At 34.5% G+C, this 24,544-nt stretch overlaps 1 protein-coding gene across 1 annotated transcript in view; it reads right to left on the reverse strand.

Moving 5' to 3' along the window:
- The window catches only part of PIBF1 (progesterone immunomodulatory binding factor 1), a 227,033-nt gene that overhangs the window by 34,998 nt on the left and 167,491 nt on the right, over nt 1-24,544 (reverse strand). The window contains exons 15-16 of the mRNA XM_079138952.1: nt 10,156-10,286; nt 2,479-2,563 (exon numbers count right to left, since the gene is read on the reverse strand). Coding sequence (XP_078995078.1) covers nt 2,479-2,563; nt 10,156-10,286 — 216 coding nt within the window. The remainder of the gene's footprint in view (nt 1-2,478; nt 2,564-10,155; nt 10,287-24,544) is intronic.

Below are 24,544 nucleotides of genomic sequence, written 5' to 3' on the forward strand. Positions count from 1 at the left end.
TTAATTTTTACTTTGCTTTGAAAAGAAAAAAAAAAAAACATTGCTTTGCTTTAGATAGTTGGTATTATGAAAGCCCAACATTAGATTATTAAACTATAATTCCCAAGTGAAGATGCACTGTCAAATACATAGAAATTACCTGATAATTATTTAATTATGTATGTACCCATACAAATTTCATTGATGCCTTGCAGTAGCATGAAATGCATATGAGTAGTTTTGTTTTGCTAGTATTTAATCTTCATGCTTTAAGATATTTTCATCTCAACTCACCAAGTGAAACTTTTCAGTTGTTATTCAGTTGTTATTTGGACTTATTCCAAGTGATTTCAAGTATGACATATAAAATATATGAACTAAAATTGCTTATATGCTGTGTCTAGCACATTTCTTTAAAATCAAATGAGAACTTCCACTGTGAAAAAAAATACTTGTTATGCAGCTTTATGGAAAAAAATGTTGTTGATATGACTGACTAGACATCAGTAGTTATTACACTCTGTAAATATTCAACTTCAAAAACGTGAAAATTCCACATAATGAATGCATCAGACTTTCACAGCAGAAAAACAATTATTTCAAGGCAGAATTCTAGGAATAAGTGAAAAGAAAAAAAAAAAACAAAAAAGACTGGGGATATAGTTCAGTGGCAAAGCACCCCTGGGTTCAATCCCCAGTACAAAACAAACAAACAAACAAACAAGAACTTACTAGAGAAGTCGTTTCTAAGACTGAGAAAATCCTTCAATTCCTCTGACACCATTTCTAAGATACTGCTTCCAGTAATATTAGTCCCTAGTGCATCTTTCTCAATAATATTTTTCTAGTAACTTCTTCCCAAATGGCTGCTATAGCTTTTCCAGACTAGGAAATAATGTTTTTAGGATACTCAGGAGTCAGTGATCTGCCTTGAACATATCTTTCTCTTTTAGGATACCAAAATAATAAAAGATGGCTAAAATGAGGCAGTGATTGGATAGTCTGGTGGAAAAAAGTGCTTTGGACTAAAAAATTAGGTTTAACAATACCAAATGTTGGCTAGGATCTTAGTTACTAGAACTCTCATTCATTTCAAGTGGAAATGCAAAAGTATACTCATTTTGCAGGGTATGGTGGCACATTCCTATAATGCCAGCAACCTGGGAGGTTGAGGCAGGAGGAAGATAACAAGTTCAAGGTCAGCCTCAGCCACTTAGCAAGGTCCTAAGCAACTTAGTGAGATCCTGTCTCTATTTAAAAAATTAAAAGGGTGGAAGATGTGGCTCTGTGGTTAAGAACCTCTGGTTTCAATCACCTATTACAAAGCCAAACAAAAATACACTCATTTTGGAAAAGTCTGGCAGTTCATTATAAATATGCACTTCAATTACCATTTATCCAGTTTGTGTTTTACGTTGTGTACCCAGAGAAATGGAAACTTAAGATTTACACAAAAATCTACATACAACTGTTTATTTATAAATTAAATTAAAGCTACTTTATTTATAATTTCATAACATATTACACTGAAATATTAATATAATAAATAATTATACTATTAATATACTATATATTATTTTACTTGTAGATGTCTGAAAATGGAAATGACATAAATATCAACTGGTGAACAGATTAACAAACTGTGATAAATCTATAAAATGAACTATCATTCAGTAATTGAAAAAAGTCAGACTCAAAAGGCTACATATTGATAATTTTCATTTTTATGATGTCCTATGAAAGGTAAAACTGTAGGAAATAGATTAGTTAGTGGCTGTTGAGGCAAGGGATTAAGGAAAGGGATCAACTACAAAGTGCCTGAGGGACTTTCTGGGATGGTGGAATTATTCCATATATTGACTGTGGTAGCAGTTACGGACTATACACTTGTCAACAAAACCCAGAAATGTCTGCTAAAACGGGTGAATCTTACATTTGTATATTACACCTTAATAAACAAGACTTTAAAAAAAAAAAAAAAACTGGACTCCTGTCTTGAGTACTAACTAGCTTTTGGCAAGCCACTTAAAGGCATTTTTCCTCCTATAAAATGGGAATTATAATTACTTTAAAAATATTTCTGGCAAGGAACAAATGAAAAAAAAATAAAAGAAGTACATGAACTTTAAAACTCAATACAAATATTGTATATTAGGTACTGGGTGTACACTGCTATATAAGACAGAAGCACACTAAAGAAATCTATTGTCTCATGGCAAAAAGAGATAAAACAGATAATGAATAAATAATGTGGAAATTCAGTGATAGAGATATGAACAAATCAATACTGGTCAACAAGAGAAAGGGAATTCCAGAAATAAGAATCGACACTAAGAATAAAGGATATCATAAGTTGAATGAAAAGGGCCAGGTCACAGTGAGATGCAAACGTGAGAAGTTATTAATGAGCAGAGTCAAATGCGAGTCAATAATCCTAACCCAATATGGATTCTGAAAATGCTTAAAATGGTAAAAATTATTACAAAATGGAAAAAGTACCTCACGATGATTCAGAAGTTGTTCTAAATCTAATGCCATTTGATTCTTCATCTGTAGTAAAGCTGACTTTTCTTTATTTAAGTTGCTGGAAAAAAGAAACAACCCAAAGTTTTAAAAAGTGATCATGTCGGTGTAAATTTAGTTAGCAAATAGTAAACAGCAAAAATAGTAAACACGAATCTTTTTTTTTGGTTTTTTTTTGTTTTTTTTTATTTTTTTTTTACGAATCTTATAGATAAACTAAATTTGACTTCAGGATGGTTTGACTTAAAATATAAATTCAATTTGTAGTCAATAAAAAATCAAACCTGTCATTTTAATGTTTAATTTAATGATTAATTTAGAAAATAACTAAGTCCAAAGACTGTTTTTTTTTTTGGTATCAGGATTGCCTAGCTCCTATTTATTTTTATTTTATTTTTGGTACCAGGGATTGAAATCAGGAGCACTTGACCACTGAGCCACATCCTCAGCCATATTTTGCATTTTATTTAGAGACAGGGTCTCATTGAGTTGCTTTGTACCTTGCTTTTGCTGAGGCTGGCTTTGAACTCAAGATCCTCCTGCCTCAACCTCCCACTTCACTGGGATTACAGGTGCCCGGCATTGTTTTTATTTTTATTTTTTTAATTTTTTTTTGCGGTACTGGGGATTGAACCCAGGGCCTTGTGCTTGCAAGGCAAGCACTCTACCAACTGAGCTATATCCCCAGCCCTTGTTTTTATTTTGAGACAGGGTCTTGCTCAGTTACTTAGGGCATTACTGAGTTGCTAAGGCTGGTTTTGAACTTGTGATCCTTCTGCCTTGGCCTCCCAAGTTGGTAGGGTTTTAGGTGAGTGCCATGGTACCAGGCAGAAGACTCAAACAATGAAAATGAGGTGCTTTCTAAGAATACTTTCTTGCCTACCATGAGCATAAAATCAGTGTTTAAAAGTTGACTACTTATTCCTGAAATGTAAAAAGAGAAAGCAGGACTTAAAAAAAGGTAAAAAGAGAATACACAAGGGCAAAACATTAACATACAAAATATTAGAAGTCAAATTAAAATATTTATACTTAAAACTAAAAGTAGTATTTGATAATTTACCATACACTAAATTACCACTGAGTTAGGTAAATGAATTAGTCTGTGATACACTTTGGAAAATAATTTTTGTCTCTAAATTCTTAGTTTAATCTTTAATTTCTAAGGCTGCATCGTGAATTTTCCCTTGACATGACCACTTTTCTGACAGAAGAGGGTAAGAAGCTATCTATGAGCCTAATTATAAGGACGTATTAATATTTTAAAAGAGAATTATGTGGGACCTGCTTTCTATTGTTGGTAGTCTTACTATTCAACATACAGAAATTAGAACAATTAAATATTCTTCTAATGTTACCAGAATAAATTTACTCAATCAGTACTACCACAAGAATTAAGAAAAGCAATAATAAAGTATAGTAACATAACTCCTCAAATGTTCAGACAAAATTTACCAGGGTAAAATTAATGAGAATTATTTTGCTAAATAGGTAAGACATCTTTATGTTATACTTTAAGAAAATGGAAAGCTGCCAGTTTTTAAAGTATCAAGCAGAAGTTGTTTTCTTTTTTTTAAAAGTGGTACTGAGGATTGAACTCAGGGCCTCATGCATGCTAGGCAAGCACTCTACCACTGAGCTACATTCTCAGCCCCCAAAGTTTTTTTAATACAAGGAAGAGTAGCACACATTCTAGAAAGAACTGGTAATTTCAAGGATTTAAGAAGGAAAAGCATACAAATTCCTCCTTCCTAGTAACTGAGAACTTTCCCAGGAAGCATCTTGGAGTATCCTTTAGAAGAAAAGACTAGATGCAATTCTGACTTGTGTTTCCAACTGGGCCTTTTGACTCAACTGTGTGGTAGAAAGCACAACACACGCTGCTCCACTGAACCTCAGCTTTCACATCTGTAGTAGTAGATATATTCAGATGTGCCAGAAGGATATGTGAATTATCTAATGTATGATTATATAAAGTGTTGAACTCATAAAATTCAACATAAATGCTATACAGTATTACTAATTTAGATGAAAAACAGGCATCAGAGGAAAACAGTAATTAAATGCCAATAAAGGTAAGTAGCTGAGCAGAAAAACAAACTGACTTTCGGAGTTAGGCGCCAGAGATCCTACTGGGCTTGAGGAGTTGAAAGAATAAAATGGTACAAAGGAAACTGCCACAGTCCCCAAAGCAGGGTAAGGATCAAATGTTTCTTAAACTCTAAAATTCTAATCTTTCTCTAGCTGGAATCACTTTGAATATGAAATATCCTTCAAAATTAAAGTAAAATTCAGTAAATAGGACTAGGAATTTTCAAGGGACAGAAAAGTGTGTGTGTTCATATATAAGCACATACAAATACACAATATATAAACATAGCCTATTATGTGCAGTGCATACATAACATAGTCTCAAATGCCAACATGCCCATTAAATAAAAAGTAGTGTAAAGGGAATGAACAGTTGAAGTAATTAAAGGATTTTGCTGGATAATTCTTTAGAAATGTTTTATATGTTGTGTTTAACTTTTTCAAGAATAAAGTAAATATTCTATAATTAAATAGCAAACCACACAACATGAAATAAAAGGCAGGCAGATAAACTGTTTTACAGAGCAACTGTGTTACATCTGAAAGACACAAAAACATATCACAAACTCCATGAACAACTTTTCTGTGATTAGAATATCTGGATGTATATTTTCAGTCTATTCTTCATTATACTTGAGGCATAAGAGACTACCTTCAACATGTGGGTCTTTAAAACTTAACATTATCATATTCGCTGTTCTGCTAGTATGTATATAAATACTCAAAAGAAAGCTTAGTCGTTGTAAGACATATTTCATAACCATGGAAACTTACTTTAAAAATACAAAGCTTGTATGCGTGACTCATAAAGCAACTACAAAACAAATCTCCTTACAAGCACATCTATCTTGAACGGTATATTACAGCCATAATTGTTAAATTCACTGTTAATTATTACTTAGAAGTTCATGTTTATGGCTCTGTTTCACCTGCTATATGAAAACATATTCCTGATACACTGTTCCTTAACTTCCTGGATCAATATACTCTGGTTTAGCCACGTAAGAGAAGTTGACAATGTATTCTTTTTCTTCTTTAATTACTAGTTAAGAATAAACTGAGTCTGATACCAGGGAAAGAAAATTTATGCTAATTATTCTCTTTCAATGCTTCCTTTGGTTCTTGTTTTTGTACTGGGGATTGAACTCAGAGACCACTGAGCCACATCCCCAACCCTATTTTGTATTTTATTTAGAGACAGGGTCTCACTGATTGCTTAGTGCCTTCGGCTGCTAAGGCTGGCTTTGAACTTGCCACTCTCCTGCCTCATGCTCCCAAGCCATTGGGATTATAGGCATGTGCCACCATGCGTGGCCCTTTGGTTCTTTAGTAGAGAAAAAACTATATTGCCCAGGCTTTCTTTTGCAACTTGGTAGAGGAGAGTTAATAGGTTGGTAATAATTTACCTTAGTGATAGAGGATTTTAAGCAGTTAGCAGTGACATCTCAAATATAAACTTTTAACACATTTGTAGTGATTTTATTTCACTGTAATATTTGCTCTAACTTTTCTAGAAATTGAATATATTGTATAAATAGCTAGATTTGGAAGGGGTGAGTGTGGTATAGTGGTATCATTTAATTTTCCAAGTAAAACAAAATTATTTTGTTCTTTAAAACAATTCTTATTTATAAGCTAGAAAAACATTTTTAATAATTGATTGATATAAATATTCTTTAAAATTAAAATCAATACCCAACAAAAAAAGAACAGCCATTTCCAAGGAACATAATAATTTAGTAATATTTCTGGATGAACCATCTAATGTTTAAATTTTTGATTTAGTAAAGGAAAAGGGGAATGGAAGTTACATTTACTGAATGTCTCCCATGTGCAAGAAGCTTTTTTTTTTTTTTAACTGGGAAAATCCAGGGATGCTTTATCACTGAGATATATCCCCAGGCCTTTGTGTTTTTTATGTTGAGACAGGGCCTTGCTAAGTTGCTGAGACTGGCAACCTTCCTGCTTCAGCCTCCTAAGTTGCTGAGATTACAGGTGTGCCACCTGGTAGGCCCTGGTTAGAAGCTTTACATGTGTTAGTGTGTTTAATTTTCACAACTATCCTTTGATGTTCACATTAGAATCTATACTTTATAGATACATTTACTAGGAGAGAAGAAGCCAGGTTGATATGTATTCAAAACCCAGGATAATTCTATTATAGGACTTGAAATGCCATTGGCTCAAAGTAGGGTGAAGAACTGAGGGTTTATAGAATTGTGGGTATAGTGATCCATCTTACTAGATTCAACTTGTTGATTAAGCTGAAACTTTATGCCAGCATCATATCACATCACTTCATTCATGTAACCAGGGTACAACTATAGTTGCCTCTCAAATGCCACAATTATATGATTGGAAGCACTTTACTTTTTCAAATAAGAAGATAGTTCTTCAATTGAGAGCAAGATTTCATAACCTGTGAAAATCTGTTCAAGATCTAAGACATTATGATATGATAAATTTATAAAACAGTGTTAAAAGACTCAGATGTTTAGCCAAAAACATTTGATAGTTAATTCTGTAACTGGCATAACTTTAATGATTACAGTTGCTATTAATAAGGAAGTCTTGATTTTTGACCAAATTCAATATATTTTGAGAAATATTATTTCTCTCTCTTTTATGGTGCTAGGGACTGGATCCAGTGCCTTGCACATGCTAGAAGTGCTTTACCACTGACCTCTACATCCCCAGCCCTTTTTTTCTTTTGAGACAGGGTCTCTCTAAGTTGCCCAGATTGGCCTCAAATTTGGGACCCTCCTGTCTCAGCCTCTGGAAAAGCTGCGATTATAGAGGTGCACCCCTGCACTTGGCTCAATATACACAATTTTTAAAGGTAAGATAAATACTAATAAAAGCAAATGTTTACTGAATATTTATAATATTTAGGCATTATACTACATCTATTATAAAAATCACATACTATAATTCTCAGAACACAGCAATATGAATTAGGTACTTTTAACAATATGAATTAGGTACTTTTTCATTCATAGATGTGGAAACTGGCTGGCTGTGCTGTTCAATACCACAGCCATTAGCCACAGAGGCAACTAAAATTAAAATTAATTTGATTAAAAAAAATTTAGTCCCTCAGTAATACTACCTTCATTTCAAATGAACACCAGGCACATGTGGCAAATGTCTAGTGGACAGTGGTATCGATAGTGGACAGTGCAGATTCAGAGTATTTTTTATTACTGCAGAAAGTCCCATACGACAATGGAAGTTTAGAAAGTTTTATTTACTTATCTCAATCCAAAACTAAGTATTGGGCAAGATTTGAATTCATGCAACCAGTCTATAAAGCCTGCCTTCCCTTTTGAAATTTTTTCTTTTGGATTTAACCCAGGGGCTACCACTGAGCTACATTCCCAGTCCCTTTTCATATTTTTTTGAGACGGGGCTTGCTAAGTTGCTGAGGGCCTCACTAAATTGCAGAGGCAAGCCTCATACTTGCTAAAATCTTTTCTTTTTTTAAAAAAGACATTTATTATAGAGTATTTGAAAAGAGAAAATATAATAATCCCCCACATATCTGTCTACCTTCTATAATTACCAGCACAAAGTCCTACTTTTTTTCAAAACCCTATTTTATACTATTTTTTTTGCTTTTCTTTCTTAATTATATTAGTTAATGAAAAACATCCATTATTCAGAATAGAGCATTGGGAGGCAGTGTAACAGAATGGTTCAGAATACAGAATTAGAAATCAGACAGACACAGATTTAAATTTTGGCTCTACCGCAGAGCTATATATTCTGAGAGGGCAAGTTGCTTAATTTCTCTAGGGTTGACAATGTTCCTCTTTCTAATTTTCTCTTATAGTTATTTTTCTGTATATTAAACATTTTTAGCCATCTTCATTCTTAATAAGTATTCAAATAAATTTATATGAAGGTATCTGTACAAGAGGCAATTTTTCCAGCTCTTTACATATATCCTCTCAATGATTATAAAGGTAAAATAAGAATATTACAAATAGTTTCAAATATAATAAATATACAACATAAGAAGAAATTCTATTTGGGGTTTCTTCCTCAGTTTCCCTAAGAAAACCACATTGCTGAGTAGATGATGAAAGAAATTTCCATTGTCCCCAATAGGTGCTTATAGCATAATTAATTAATTATTGTCATTTATTATTATTATTATTATACTGGGGATTGAACCAGGGTCACTCTACCGCTGAGCTACATCTCCATTGCTTTTTTTTTTTTTTTTTTTATTTCGAAAGAGGATCTCTAAGTTGCCCAATCTGGTCTCAAACTTGAAGTCCTCCTGCCTCAGCCTCTCGAGTACCTGGGATATTTTGAGGTTTAAAGCATAAAAGTGACTTTAAATTATTTTACCACAGTATCACAAATTAAGAACAGGAGTATATTTCTGGACTGAATATTTTGGTGGGGTAAAAATCAGAGATAATAATCATTCTGATTTATCAAAAAGAACACCCACACTTTGGAGTTAATTATGAATAGTTAAATTTTTTTGGTTGTATGCCTTAGGAAACATGGATTTAATAACTATTTTCTCCTTACTGTTTTCCAATTTTTTAATTCAACAATATCAATTCCTATTTAATGATTTGCTTCCACACTTATGATGGGTTAATAATTTATCCAGAAGAACTTGAATTATTGTGCTAACCTTAAAATTTAATGACCAAGACAACTAGCTAAACATTCCTGAGTTAAAAATCTTTTTTTTTTTTTGGTACTGGGGATTGAACCCGGGGCACTTTACCACTGAGTCACATCCCCAACCCTTTTTCATATTTTATTTAGAGACAGGGTCTTGCTGAGTTGCTTAAGGACTTGCTAATTTGCTGAGGTTGGCTTTGAACTCTCCATCCTCTTGCCTCAGTCTCTTGAACTGCTGGGATTACAGGCATGTGCCATTTTCTTAATGCACAGCATTATTCTTTTATTTCTGTTTTTAAAATTATCATATAGATGAAGGTATTTTAAAATTATCATATAGATGAAGGCAAAGAATTTGAATGACTAATAAATGGAGCAAATCTTTCAGATAAGGTCTCAATAAGCAAACAAATTTCACACTAGGGAAGTGAAAGGAATTCATTTATTTACATGGATGTAATTCATAGGTTACTCCATGTAAAGGGTCAGGGGAAGAAAAGCCTAAAAATTCCTTGGCAAAGTCAACATGAATATAAGTAAATGTGTACACATTATCCATTTAAAAAGCCATTTTAACTCCATAAATGGCATCTAGTTACAGTCATTTTGGTCAACCCATATCCCATCAGACAACTATAGGAAAACAAGCACAGGACAGCTGTTGTGTCCCTAGAAAGGGTGGAGTGTTTTGTTAGTAAGCACAGCACTGTTATTTCCTTGCTAAAATTTCATCAGGTGGAATATGAATACCTGATGTGATGTGACCAAGTTTTCCCAAGACAAGCTGAATTTTCATTTAAGACTGCCTTCATCTTTTGAATTTGTTTTTATAATTTATAATCCAAAATCATCTATAGCACCATTATGTTTACAAATGTCCTTATTATTCAAAGAAAAAATTTGTAGATGGTTTACCTGACATCTTTCTCAAGTTGTGCTATACACTTCATCAGTGAATCAATCTTGGAATCTCTCTGACGTACTGATTCAATGAGGTATCTGTAAGGTTGTTGAGTCTGGTTTAATAGCGAATTGGCTCTGTCAAGCTAAAGAAACACAAGTTTCATTAAACTTTAGAAATCAGATAAGCTAAATTAATTCACAGTGTCCTTGCACAAATGTAGTACACTAAACCTTTTTTTTTTTTTGTACTAGGGATTGAACCCAAGGGTGCTTAACCACTGAGCCACATCCCCTGCCTGTTTTATTTTTTATTTTGAGATAGGGTCTTGCCAAATTCTTAGGACCTGGCCAAGTTGCTGAGGTTGACTTTGAATTTGCGATCCTACTGCCTCAGCCTCCTGAGCTGCTGGGATTATAGGCATTTGCCAACACGCCCAGCTACTTATAGGAGTATTCTGAATAATAAACTTATCAGATACAAAATTTGCAAATATTTTCTCCCATTTTGTGCACTGTCTTTACACTTTCCTGATTCTGTCCTTCTAAGCATTAAGATTTAATGCAAGTCAAATTTATCTGTTTCTGTTTCTTTTGTCTGTCTTTTTGATGAAGTGATCACCAAATATAAGATGATAAAGATTTTTTCTGATGTTTTCTTCTATGAAAGTTTTATAGCTTTGCTTTCAAATTTAGGTCTTTGATTTATTTTTAGTTTTTGTGTATGGCATAAGATCAGGGTCCAGCTTCATTCTTTTTAATGTAGATACTTAGTTTTACCTGCTCCATTTGTTGAGAAAACTGTCCTTTCTGTACTAAAGGGTCTTGGGAACTTTGTAAAAAGTCACTGACAAATGCATATGTATTTACTTCTGGTTCTCTTTTCTGTTCCATTGGTTTATGTGTCTATCCTCCTAACGGCAGCACCCAATTTGATTACTATAACTTTGCAGTGAGTTTTGATATTTGGAAATGAGCTCTCCAACTTTTTATTTTATTTTATTTTCCTTTTCAAGACTGTTTTGGCTATTGGAAGTCCCTTAAAATTCCAAATAATTTTTTTTCTTTTTTTGGCAGTACTGGGGATTGAACTCAGAGGGGCATTACCACTGAATTACATCCCTAGCCCCTTTCATTTTATTGAGACGGTCTCACTAAGTTGCTGAGTCTGACCTTAAACTTGTGTTCTTCCTACCTCAGCTTCCTAAATTGATGGGATTACAGGTATGCACCACAATGTCCAGCTGGGTTTTCATATTTTTGTACAAAAACTCCATTGGGATTTTGATAGTTTATGCTTAATTTGTAGATTATTTTGGGTGGTATTTTCCTTTCAACAATAAGAAGTCTCCAATCCATAAACATGAGAATCTTTTGCCTATTTGGTTAAATTTATTCCTAAGTATTTAATTCTTACTGATGTTATCTGTAAATTAAATTGTTTTCTTAGTTCACTTTTCCAATTCATTTCTAGTATACTATGTACAATCTCATATTATGTTTTCTCATATAACCTTTTTTAATTATGTGATTTTTTAAAAATCAAAATCACATAACTAAAAAATTACTTTTTAAAAAGTAATTGCTGGGGGATGCTGGGGATTGAGTCCAGGTGCACTTTACTATTGAGTTACATCCCCTGCCCTTTTTGTCTTTTTAAAATTAAAAAAAAAAAAATGGTACTGGGGATTGAACTCAGGGGTACTTAACCACTGAGCTACATCCACAGCTCTTTTAATATTTTATTTTGAGACAGGGTCTCCCAAGCTGCTTAGGGCCTTGCTAAATTGCTGAGGCTGACCTTGAACTTGTGATCTTCCTGTTTCAGTCTCCTGAACTGCTGACCTTTTTTTTTTGTTGTTTTTTTCATATTTTTAATTGGCCCAAGGGTGCTTAACCAGTGAGCCACATCCCCAATCCTCTTTACTCTGAGATAGGGTCTCACTAAGTTGGTTAGGGTCTCACTAGGTTGCTGAGGCTGGCTTCTAACTTTTTTTTTTTTTTTTTTTGCGGTGCTGGGGATTGAACCCAGGGCCTTGTGCTTGCAAGGCAAGCACTCTACCAACTGAGCTATCTCCCCAGCCCAGCTTCTAACTTTTGATCCTCTTGCCTCAGCCTTCTGAGCCACTGGGATTACAGGCGTGTGCCACCCTACCCAACTTAATTTAATTGGTACTTTATAGCTATACATAATAGTAGAATATACTGTGAAGCATGCACAGTACATAATTTGGTCAATTTCATTCCCCAGAATCATATAACCTTTATCAGGTAATTTTTCCAGGTTGGTGAAAAAACTTGAATTTAATAAATTTTTAATGGTTATAAAACTATCTAGCAAGCCCATGTATCGCAGTTTAATTATGTTGCTTACAGTAACACATATATAACATATTATCACTGTCTGACTGGTATAGATAATGCTATAACAACTCTTTCCCCTATTATAGAATTTTTTTCCTTAAATTAATATTTTCTTTTGTTCAATTTTTTTTGAACAGAATATATATTATGATAAAGGGTATGACTACTTAACCCTCTTAACATATAACTACAAGGTTCTTCCCTAAAGAATTTTATTAGCTTACATACTATTCAACTTAGTGTTTTTTTTTTTTTTTGTTATTATTGTTGTTGTTTTGTTTTGGTTTTGCTCATTTTTTGTTTTTCCTTTTTCCTTAAGCGAATGTAAAATATATGTCACTAAAAGAACTAAAGAACATTGGGTTGGGGTTGTTGTAGCTCAGTGGTAGAGCACTTGCCTAGGATGCTTGAGGCCCTGGGTTTAATCCCTAGCACCATGAAAAAAAAAAACACAAAAGCACCCAAAACCCAAAATCCCATTAACATGGTGTCTCAATGTCACCAGGCTCCTATTTCGGTACACAGTGAGCCCCCACCCCACCCCGAGACAGGATCTTCCTATGTTGCCCAGGCTGATTTCAGATTCCTAGGCTAAAGTGATCCTTCTGCCTCAGTCTCTCAAGTAGCTGGGATTACAAGCATGTATCTCCATGTCTAGCCCCTTGAAAAAGGTATTCTAAAGTTGAATATGAAAAACTGAACAATCATGACAAAATTTGTGTACATTTACTGTAAGATGAGGGGAGAGGGAGGGGCATATTTTATTAATGAGAACAATATTATAACATTCCTAACTATTCTAACTTTGAGATGATCTTTGATAATAAATTTGTAGACTTTTATGTATGTTTAAAATTCCCCCTTTCCTTTCTAATTATCAACAAGTTAAACTGAGGTTGAAGATTTGCTGTTCTTCTGGAACAAGAAATAATGTGTGTTTTTCCTCCTCAAATCAACTATACTTATGAAATCTATATATGTCTAAAAAATTAAGTCTTAAAGATTTAATTTATTTTAGCATTTCAATTTTTTGGTTCTCTACTCATTTTAATAAAACAGTAAGTGATTAGCCCAGGAGATAAAACAGGAAATAGGGAGATGGGTTATGGAAGAGACAGAGGGAGGTGGAAAGAATCAATGACAGAAGTTAGAACATCTTTACACTGAAAACCATGAGGCCTAGGAGGGAAAAGAGGGAGGTGAGGCCAAGAGAAGACTGACTAAAGAATGTCTGCTTAGAGTTAGCGAACTATTTCATCAAAGGATTTAAATTATTTATCTAAATTATATTAGAAAATTATTAGATAATTTTCTTGTGGTTATGTTAACTATAGTCCAGAAAAGAATTCCTCAAAGAAAAGGAGATGAAAAACATACAGAAGGATTTCTATTTTTTGGACACTATTCATTAGAGTCAAAGCAGACCCATAAAGAAAAAAAAAAGTCCACAAAACATTTTCTATAACTTGGATTTTAGTGTATTTTTCTTTGCTTTGGTAATCATTCTTTAAAATCTACTACAATGTCCCTGGAATCTTATTATTCTATTAAGTTACTTTATGAACTTCAAATATGCAGTTGGACTAAGTTCTACTAACCTGTATAACCAGTTTCTCTAGTCAATTAAATCAAACAATTGCCTTGACTCTGTTTTCACAGAACTGACCCTAACTGAATAAACTGAACTGACAAGTTGCTTTGTGTTTCAAAGTACAGAATAGTCCATGTGTGCATGTGGGGTGGAGTGGGGGGTAAGGGTGGCAGGAAGGACTAAGAGCATTTACAGACTGTAGTTAACTTTAGTTTAGAATGAGCTGTTTAAAACATCCAATTTCAGTTACACAAACAACATCTCATAAAAGCAGTCTGTCTTATATATTTTAATTCACTTTTTCATGATAGCAATTACATATATTTGGCTTAAATATTATAAACAAAATTAAGGGCTTAAAGCCTTACTTTGAAGGTATCTAATATACAAGCTAGGACTTCCTTGCTCTCTGGATAACAAAAACAAAAGTGTTGTCAGTCTTAAGGGTGTATTTCTTTATAAACCTGTTTGTAGGCTTTTAAAATCCTCCATGTCTCCCTTTCTCCTTCTGTCCTCCATGGTTTTTCATACTCAGGAAAAGAGAACATGTCTCTCAATGAAAAGTGATAATTTCTATTTTTGAAATAAACAGAACTTAACAGAATTTCATTCAATTCCTCCAACATAATCTTACAAAGTCTTTTCTATAACAAGCCAGGTATGGTGGCATATGCCTATAAACCCAGCAATCAGGAGACTGAGGTAGGATTCCAAGTTCAAGGCCAGCCTCAGCAACTTAGTATATTTAACCCTGTTTCAAAGTAAAAAATAAAATGAAATGTGGTCTGGTATAAAGCACCGGGGGTTCAATTTCCAGTACCAAAAAACAAAAAACAAAAACCAAACAAAACCCTCCAAACTAAAAATAAAGTTTTTCTGTAAATACAATAATTAGTATTCAAAAAGTTTTGCAATCACTCACTTTGCCTATTGTTAGTAATCTGTTCCTTATAGGAAAGCATTAGTAATTAATGACTCAGGAATCACGTAGGTAATAAATGACTCAGGATTAAACCCACAACACAACATTTTATAGAATTGTTATTCCTCCTTTGTTTTAATCACATATATATGATTCAGAGGAAAGCAGCACCTGATTAAAACATAATTATATATTTTGATGCAAATACTAATTTAAATTATGCTTAGATAATAATCAAATGATTTTTCTCTTATAATTTAAAAAATATCTAAAGGTGACTACATTTTGTTTTACATATTTCTTAAACCTGGAGTTTACTTTCACAGAAACCCTTGGAAATGTGGGTCTTTCTTGCTGGGGATAAAATGCATTCCTGTTGAAGGAATTTAACACTGAGTTGATTTCTGTGTATAAAACATATACATAAGTAATATATTCTAGTAGTAGAGGTAGATCATACTAATCCACCTACACACCCTTGCTTAATCGTGGTGAGCACACTATGAATGTGAAATGCTTGCTGAGTGTTCAATATGAGGCAACACTTTGATACTACTACTCTGTGTTCTCCATCAGTTGGGAAAATGTTGAAAAACAATGATTTCTGAGTCTCCACCCTAGTCCTAACTAAGTCAAGAGTTTCTCAGGACTGGATCTCTATTCTGATAATCAGCCAAATTTTGAGAACACAGCTCTAGTGATCTTGTTCTAGGCCATTCCACCCAACTATTTTTGTAGGTACACCATTTTACATTCTGATATTACCATCTAAACTATTAAAAGCAGTTTCTTTCATGTTCCAATATGGCTAATGACACTATCACCTTTTCTTTTGGTACCAGGGGATTGAACCCAGAGGCGCTTAAGCACTGAGCAACATCCCCAGCCTTTTTATATTTTTAAAATTTTGAGGGCTGGGGAGATAGCTCAGCTGGTAGAGTGCTTGCCTTGCAAGTACAAAGCCCTTGAGTTCGATCCCCAGTACCAAAAAAAAAAAAAAAAAAAAAAAAAAAAAAACCAAAACCCAAAAAAAACACAAACAAATAAAATTTTGAGTCAAGGTCTTGCTAATGTGTTAGGGCCTTGCTAAATTGCTAAGGCTGGCTTTGAATTTGCAAACCTCCTGCCTCAGCCTCCAGAGCTGCTGTGATTACAGGTGTGCACCACCATACCCAACCTGATATCATCATCTTTAATGAGGGTAAGATGTAGCTCATACAGTTCAAACTGGTGCACCCCTGTAATCCCAGCAACTCAGGAGGCTGAGACACTAGGATCACAAATTTGAGGCCAGACAGGACAACTTAGTGACACCCGTCTCAAAAAATAAAAAGGGCTTGGAGATATGGCTCAGTGTAGAGTGCCCTGGGTTCAATCCCCAGCACCAATACATAAGTAAATAAATAAATAAATCCTGGAGAAACTCCACTGTGCTAGGTGTAACCTCTTGGTTGCTGGACTGTGATCTCAGGAAACAGGAAAAGGGGCCAGTATAGACAGAATTGTGGTGGTAGAATGATACTCTGGCACTTAGGACAGCAGCTGTTTATGTTTCTGCAAGTCTTTTATTATTTTAAAAACAAAAGGCAAGTGCATGCTAGTTGATTATCACCCCTACTTCTGGTCCTGGGATTCTCAAAGTATGAATTAGGTAAGAAGAGAAACTCATAAGAGGAGGATGCTAAAATATTTAAGAGTAACCAGCATGGAAGAGATAAGAAGTCACTGAAATAGAGGGTAATACAGAGTATAATTATTTCAAAATGTACTGAGCATCACTTTTATGTAGAGTTTACAGATGCAGATTCCTGGGGTAGGGATGTAGCTCAGTAGTACAGTGCTTTACAGTGCTTGCCTAGCAAGTGTGAGGCCCCTGGGTTCAATCCTGCTGCCCCCTGCCACAAAAAAGGAAACAAATTCCTGTGCTTCTTTCTATATCTACTAATCACAATCTGAGGGCAGCATCTAGAAACCTACCTTTTTTTTTTTTTTTTTGGCAATAGTAGGGATGGATTGACCCAGGGTACTCTATCACCAAGTTGCATCCCCAGACCTGTTTACTTCTAATTTTGAGACAGGATTCTGCCATGTGGCTGAGGCTGGCCTCAATCTTGTGATCCTCCTGTCAGTCTCCTGAGTACCTGGGATTTCCACTGTGCTTGGCTAGAAACCTACATTTTAAACAAGAACTTTGGTTGATTTTTACACTCATAAACATTTTAGAATCACTGCTGAGGTGCAAGAATAGAGCAAAGTATAGATGTGTGAGGACACCTATATTTAAGGGTTAAATGAACATGAAGACAGTTAAGTAGACTTAAGAGCCATCTGGGTTACACAAGAGCCAGGAGAATAGTGTTGTAAAACAAAAAGGGATAAGATTTCCAGAATACATATAATGTGCATGTCACAGGTAGCTCAAACTGGATGGACATCGAGAACACTGGCAATTAGGAAGTTATTAGTGACCACAAGGAAAAGCATGGATGACTGCAGAAGAGATATTTGAAAACACACACACACACACACACACACACACACACACACACACACACACACACATAATACTTGATTAGGGGATAAAGAGGGGAAAATAATAAGTAAAGATACTGAAAAAATCCTTTGTAAGAAGGGTTCCAGGAAGATCAGTTTAGATAACACAGCTGTGATAAGGAAAGTAAGGAGATGACAAAATTGATGGTTTTGGGGAGTGGATGAGATCTACAATGCAAATGATGGGAGACAGCATAGAAACAGAAAAATAAAAACACTGGGCAACAGTAGCGAGGGCCTGGTTGATGTTCAGCACCATGGTTTTGTAATGCTTCCAAGCAGCAAAAGTAACAGATTTCCACAAGATTTTTTCAGGATGTTACAGTAAAACCAAAAGATTCTCGTTTTTTTTTCTCTTTCCTTCCTTTCATTAAATATTTATAGGGTATCTACCAGATTGTGAGATACTATGCGAAAGGTAGGGATTGTCAAGAAATGCCTGATGGATGCACTGGCAACAAAGCAATCTAGAGTGCTTGCAAACTGTAGTATTCAGATGGCTGATAAGGTCTAAGAGAGATAGGAAGAAAAGCGGAACAAGGGCAGGCTTGATAGATTGGAAAAACACAAAGAGTTTATGAGTCTGTGACTCATAATGAGTCCAAACAAAATACAGATTTAATGGGAATGAAAGGCCTGGGAGGGCTGGAAAGACAGGAGATTGTGAGAACAGAATTTCTGAGTTCAAGTTTTAGAAGTTTTGCTCTTATAAAGCTACCATGAGAAATTAATTTTATTTATTTTTTATTTTACTTTATGGTACTGGAGATTGAACCCGGGGCACTTTAACAATGAGTTGCATCCCTAGCCCTTTTTATTTTTTATTTTGAGACAGGATCTTGCTAAAAATTGCTTAGGATCTTGTTAAGTTGCTGAGGTTGGCTTTGAACTTGGGATTCTCCTGCCTCAGTCTCCCAAATCACTGGGATTATAGGCAAATACCATTCTACCTGGTGAGAAAATCATTTTAAAGTTATTCAACTGTATAGCAATACTGATTTTGGGGTATGGGTGTGAAGAATTTGAATAATTGCAAATAGCTCTTAATGAAAAAATTTATAATCACTTATGAGTTATCAAGGCACAACCAGTTAGGTAAAAAGATTAAACAATTGCCTTATTTGATATATGAACAGAAAATAATTTTAAATGTCACTGTTTTCTCCACTTCAATGGTGGTTGGTATTTGATATTTCTCTCTCTCTCTTTTACACACACACACACACACACACACACACGACCTAGTATTTGAACCTTTTTATAAAAGCAAGGTTGAAAGAACAAATTCTAACTTATAGTTCTGGATTCATGGTAATTGAATTTTTTCCAGAATTAATCATAGCAAAGAATTATTGATTTTAGCATTTGGTAAGGTTAGACACAGAGTGGTTACAACAAGGACAGTGAATGTTTTATCTATGTAACAAGGTAGCCACTCATGTGGTAGATAAATACATGTTCATTATTATTAAAATGAAAGTTACTTTTTATATAATCCATATCAGAATAGCCTCAAAAAATAAGAGACAGTGATAATAGTTAATAATAATTTGAACTGTTTTATTTTTTAGGGTTCTGAGGTACATCCTTAGCACTTTACATTTTTAAATATTAAGACAGGGTCCCCTAGGTTGCCCAGGCTACCTTGAACTTGTGATCCTGTCTTAGCCTCCCAAGTCACTGGGATTACAGGCACATACCATCATGCCCACTAATAATTTGTATTTGTTAAAAGGCATTTCTGGTACTGTGTTCTGATTATGTTATACAATCTGCATGAATCTTGTTTGTTTCAATGACCTCTTCACTTTAAGTCTTCTTCATGAAATCTTACCATATATCACCAATTTAATCAGCCACTTATATCTAGTTATGTCTTGTACATCTACAGAATATTTGAGAATGCTAAGCTTTTGAGAGATGAAGTACTACATTAAATGTGCAGACATACAGAGAAACTAAGTCTCCAAATTCCTTAAAAGTACAAAGTAACTTAGGTAAACTCTGGTAAGACATAAAGTTATAATTTTTCTCTAGAAAAGGTACTTTCTAGAGGGTATTGGAGAAAACTAGCTGCAGAACTGTCGAACTACACAAGTGACAAAAGGTAGTTATGAATGCCTAAACTGAAAATGAATCACTTAGGCCTTTCCTTTTCTTTCTTTTGTTTTCAATCCTTGGTCCTCAGATTCCACTTGCCACCTCATCCTTCTTAGCCTCTTTTTAAAAATGGATTTTCTGAAGAATCTTGCTGTGTTGCCCTCAGGCTGACCTTGAACTCCTAGGCTCAAGTGATCCTCCTGCTTCAGCCTCTTGAGTACCTAGAACTATAGGTGCACACACTGTGCCCAGATAAGATTTTGCTTTATGGAACAGTTTAAGGTTCATAGCAAAACTGAGCAAAAAGTAAGCCTTTGTAAATTGACACATCATTATCACCTAAATTGTACTCAAAGTTGGGGTTCATTCTTGATGGTGTATATTCTATGGGGTTAGACAAATACATAATGGCACATATCACCTTTATTACAACATACAGAATAGTGTCAGTGCCTTAAAAATGCCCTGTGCTCTACATATTTACCATTACTTTCCCCCTAACTTTTGGCAAGTTGGCACCATCTCCATAGTTTTACCTTTTCCATAACATCACATAATTGAGATCAAATAGTAAATAGCTTTTCAGATTATCTTTGCCTGTTTTAAAACTGTTTTTTTTTCCTTGTCTGTTTTGCTTTTCTATTTTTTCCCTACTTAGAAGTAACAAATCAATCTATCTTAAAAAATAAAAATTACTTTATTTATGTGATCAGAAAATATCTTGGTGAAACTTGTTTTATTTGGAATTTAGTAAGCACTTTACAAAGAACACTGAGGCAACTTATCCAAGTATTACTAGCTATCTGGTAACTGTTAGAACCAAGATTTAAACCTAGTGAGTCTAGCTGCAGAATTGTGTTCTTATTAGTCAATATTTGTTACTGCTTCTCAAAGACAGAAAAGAAAGCAGTATTAAGAAAGTACAAAATGTAAAGAGATAGGAATCCCTCTGCCCTACTGCCCCAAATTAACAATATGGATTAAGGGCACATCTATGTGTGTATGCATGAATATAATGAAGAAATGTGACAAATTATGCTTCACAGTCATAATTCCATGTTATAAGTATGTATTCTTTGTATTAGCATTCCTTAAGAATACGTCTGGTTCTGTGGTAGAGCGCTTTTCTAGCATGCATGAGGCCCTGGGTTCAATCTCACGCAGCACATACAAACACATCCATACACACACAGACATAAACATAAAGAAAAGAATATGTCTACATTACTGGGTAATAAAAATGTTAAATGGATATGAGACCTTTAAAAAACATGATGAAGTTTAAAACAAGATTTATTTTTAAAAAGCAATTGGTATGGAATTAGAGGGGTACCTTTTTGTGAAGATGAGAGCTAAACATTTCTTCAGACAAAGAATAAAAATAGTGGGATTCTCTGAGTCTTAGTCACACACACATGCTAATTTAGACGATCAGAGTATAAAGATTATTCAATTTGTAAATGGTACTAACCAATAAACATTATTTTTTCCAGTTGTGGAAATACTATTTTATTAAAAAACTGCCAGGTTTATTAAGAAAATACTATATTTATTTTATCAATACAATGGCTATCAACAGAAAAATAATGAAATATTGGACAGAAGTAAGGAACAGTCTACATTTACTGAGTAATTAATATATGCCAGTTAGTGTGCTAAATGCTTATCTTAGATTGGAATATCCCTAATTCTTAGTACAAACATGTAACACAGTATTATTAATTCTACTTTTCAGGTTATAAAATTGAGTCTTAAAGAGGATAAATAATGGGCTGGGTATGTAACTCAGTAGTAAAGTGCCCTTGGGTTCAATCTCCAGTACCAAATACATATATATATTTAATAGTAAGTGTTGACAAGAATGTGGGGAAAATTGCTGGTGAGACTGCAAATTGGTGCAACCACTAAGGAAAGCAGTATGGAGATTCCTCAGAAAAGTTGGAATGGAACCACCATTTGACCCAGCTATCCCACTCCTTGGCCTAGACCCAAAGGACTTAAAAATCAGCATATTACAGTGATGCAGCCGCATCAATGTTTATAGCAACCCAATTCACAATACCTAAACTATGAAACCAACCTAGGTGCTCTTCAAGAGAAGAATGGATAAAGAAAATGTGGTACATATACATAATGGAATATTACTCAGCCTTAAAGAAGAATGGAATTTGTCATGGTAAATGGATGTGTCAAAATGCATTCTACTGTCATGTATAACCAATTAGAACAACAGCAACAAAAAGTAAAATACAGTTGAAAAAAATAGAGTAATGCCCATCAAGTGATTATAAAATGATCTAGTGAAAGATGACAGGAGACTGTACAAAATCAGTATAAATAGAGGAGACAGATTACAACATTTTCAGAAGACTGTATGAAGGACTCGATCTTTGCTAAATACTTCTTTTATATTCTTTGATTACACATGAACTTACCACATACAAATCTTACCAAAAAAAAAAAAAAAAAAAGGCTACAACAAGGTATTTTGTAGATGACAGCTGAGGCCATGGAAGAAGATGAAATAACACAACAGTAAGAAGAGAACACTAACAAGATTGAATCCTGGGGCAAGTTGACATGTACTGAACAATTAAAGAAAAAGAAGTGAAGCTGGACGTGGTGGTGCACATCTATAATCCCAGCAACTTGGGAGGCTGAAGCAGGAGGATTGCAAGTTTGAGACTAGCCTCAGTAGCTTAACGAGACCCTGTCTCGAAATAAAATACTAAAAAGGCCAGGGACGTAGCTCAGTAGTAAAACATCCCTGGGTTCAATGCATAGTACCCTGGGTGTGTGTGTGGGAGGGGAAGAAATAAACAAAAATAAGTGAACAAAGGAGACCGATAAGTAGCAGGATAACTAAGTGGTGCAGCAGAAGCAAAGGACATATTATTTGGGGCCTAGGAGACTATAAGTGAAGACTTAGAGGAAGGGAATATGACAGAAGATGAGGATGAGAAGTAGGTGAGCATCCACCTAGCTTTCTATGCTATGCAAATACTGTGGACACCATCTGGTAGGTAATAGACATTTAAAATAAGTCACGAATGACAGCACAGAGGAGAGTTGGTTAGGAAAAAGACTTTTTTTGGACTGATGAAGTAACCTTCATTTGCTAAATTAAAAAAAATTCAGGCAATGAAGCTCTTCACCTAAATATTTTTTAAAACTCTTGTATTTTATTGGTAAAATAAAAGCCATTGTTATTTATTAAGTTCTTTCTATTATAAGCATATTTGGGGGGCAAAAGACACCATAAACAATACTATTTTCCTCTCTTCTATGCCATGAACAATTTTGGTCTCAATTATTCAGTTATTTCAAATGAGTTTTGAATATGGTGAGTCCTTCATAGCTTAAGTCTACTTGTCCTTTAAAATGTCTAAAAAAATTACAATGTGATTTGGAAAGAGAAAGTTTGTGTTAGGAAAAAAAAATACAGAAAAACAGCTGTGCAATATATGATAAAAATCATCACCTATAGTCCAAACAGAAGATCTGTATAAAATGTTTAAAAGAGATAATAAAGCATTATATCATAGTTTAATTATAGCATCCTATGATTTTTCACTGGGTATATAAAATAATGATCCTCCCCCATATCAATGGAGTTTTGAAAACACTGTGGGAAGGTTGACTTTGATGTTTAATGAGATTTCATTCTTTTAGGGCTATTTGGTAGATTCATCAATCTCCCCCTTTAAAATGCCAAGGTGAACCAGTGTAATGGTGCATGTCTGAAATTTTAGCAACTCAGGAGGCTAGGACAGGAGGATCACAAGTTTGAGGCCAGCCTCAGCAACTTAGCAAGACCTTCTCTCAAAAATAAGGACTGAGGCTGTAGCTCAATGATTAAACAACCTTGGGTTCAATCTCTAGTAACCTGACTATACCCTGCCTCCCAAAATGCTGAGGTGAGGAAAGCGTGGTGGTCCATTCCAGTAACCCCAGGGACATGGGAGGTAGTCCAGCTTACACAACATAGCAAGGCCTAGACTGAATAAATAAATGAGCAAGCAAGCAAGGAAGCAAGCAAGCTGAGACAGGGTTGTACAAGTACCCAGGAACCCTTTCACGAGAGCTTGCTTTCTAGGGGATGCTGCAGAATACTCTTAGAAGTTTTTAGAGGCAGAGGAGTGAGTTAGATAACCCAAAGGACAGAGAGGCAAATGTTTTATTCCTCCAGGTACTTATATTACTTTGTATGTAGAAATGTATCCCAATGTTACTGGTATTTACTAAAACTTGTTGGCAAGTATTGCAAAGACTCTTACCAAGCAGAAATGCTCTTCTGCATACATTAGACACCCTTCTGTTTACTTCTCAGTTAAATAGCTTTCAAGCGCATATTTTGATTTTAGATGCTTCTGAATTTTCCTATAGGAAATTCCTTTTCTGACATTCTGGAACACTTCTACATTCTTTTAATATGCTTTGTCTGGATAATGAAATGCACAGAAGGAGATGAGTCAGGAAGGGAGGGACGGAGTGAAAGCTTCTTGTACCAAGTAAGTAATTCAAACAGCATAGAGGGAATGTGAACGGAAGTTCATCTCATAATCATCCTTGAATTTCAGTGCTTCCTCCACAGTGGGTAATCAACATCTAAATACTCCATGCATGTATCATGAGCATACTTATGTAGGTATGCGTGGGTACCCATGTATATGCATACATATACTTCATTGGCAATGAAATTCTGGGCAATAAAGAACATTGCTACAATGTAAATTTGTTTATAGGTATACTTTAAAATAGTTTTCTCCTACTTATTTTCATAATCTTTATATTGCTGCCTAAGTTTGATGGTTGGTTTCGATCCACATCTGAAGAATCAACACTTAGTTTATACTTACTATGACTTAAATAGT

Source organism: Sciurus vulgaris, assembly GCF_902686455.1.
Source record: "Sciurus vulgaris genome assembly, chromosome: 4".
NCBI lineage: Eukaryota > Metazoa > Chordata > Mammalia > Rodentia > Sciuridae > Sciurus > Sciurus vulgaris.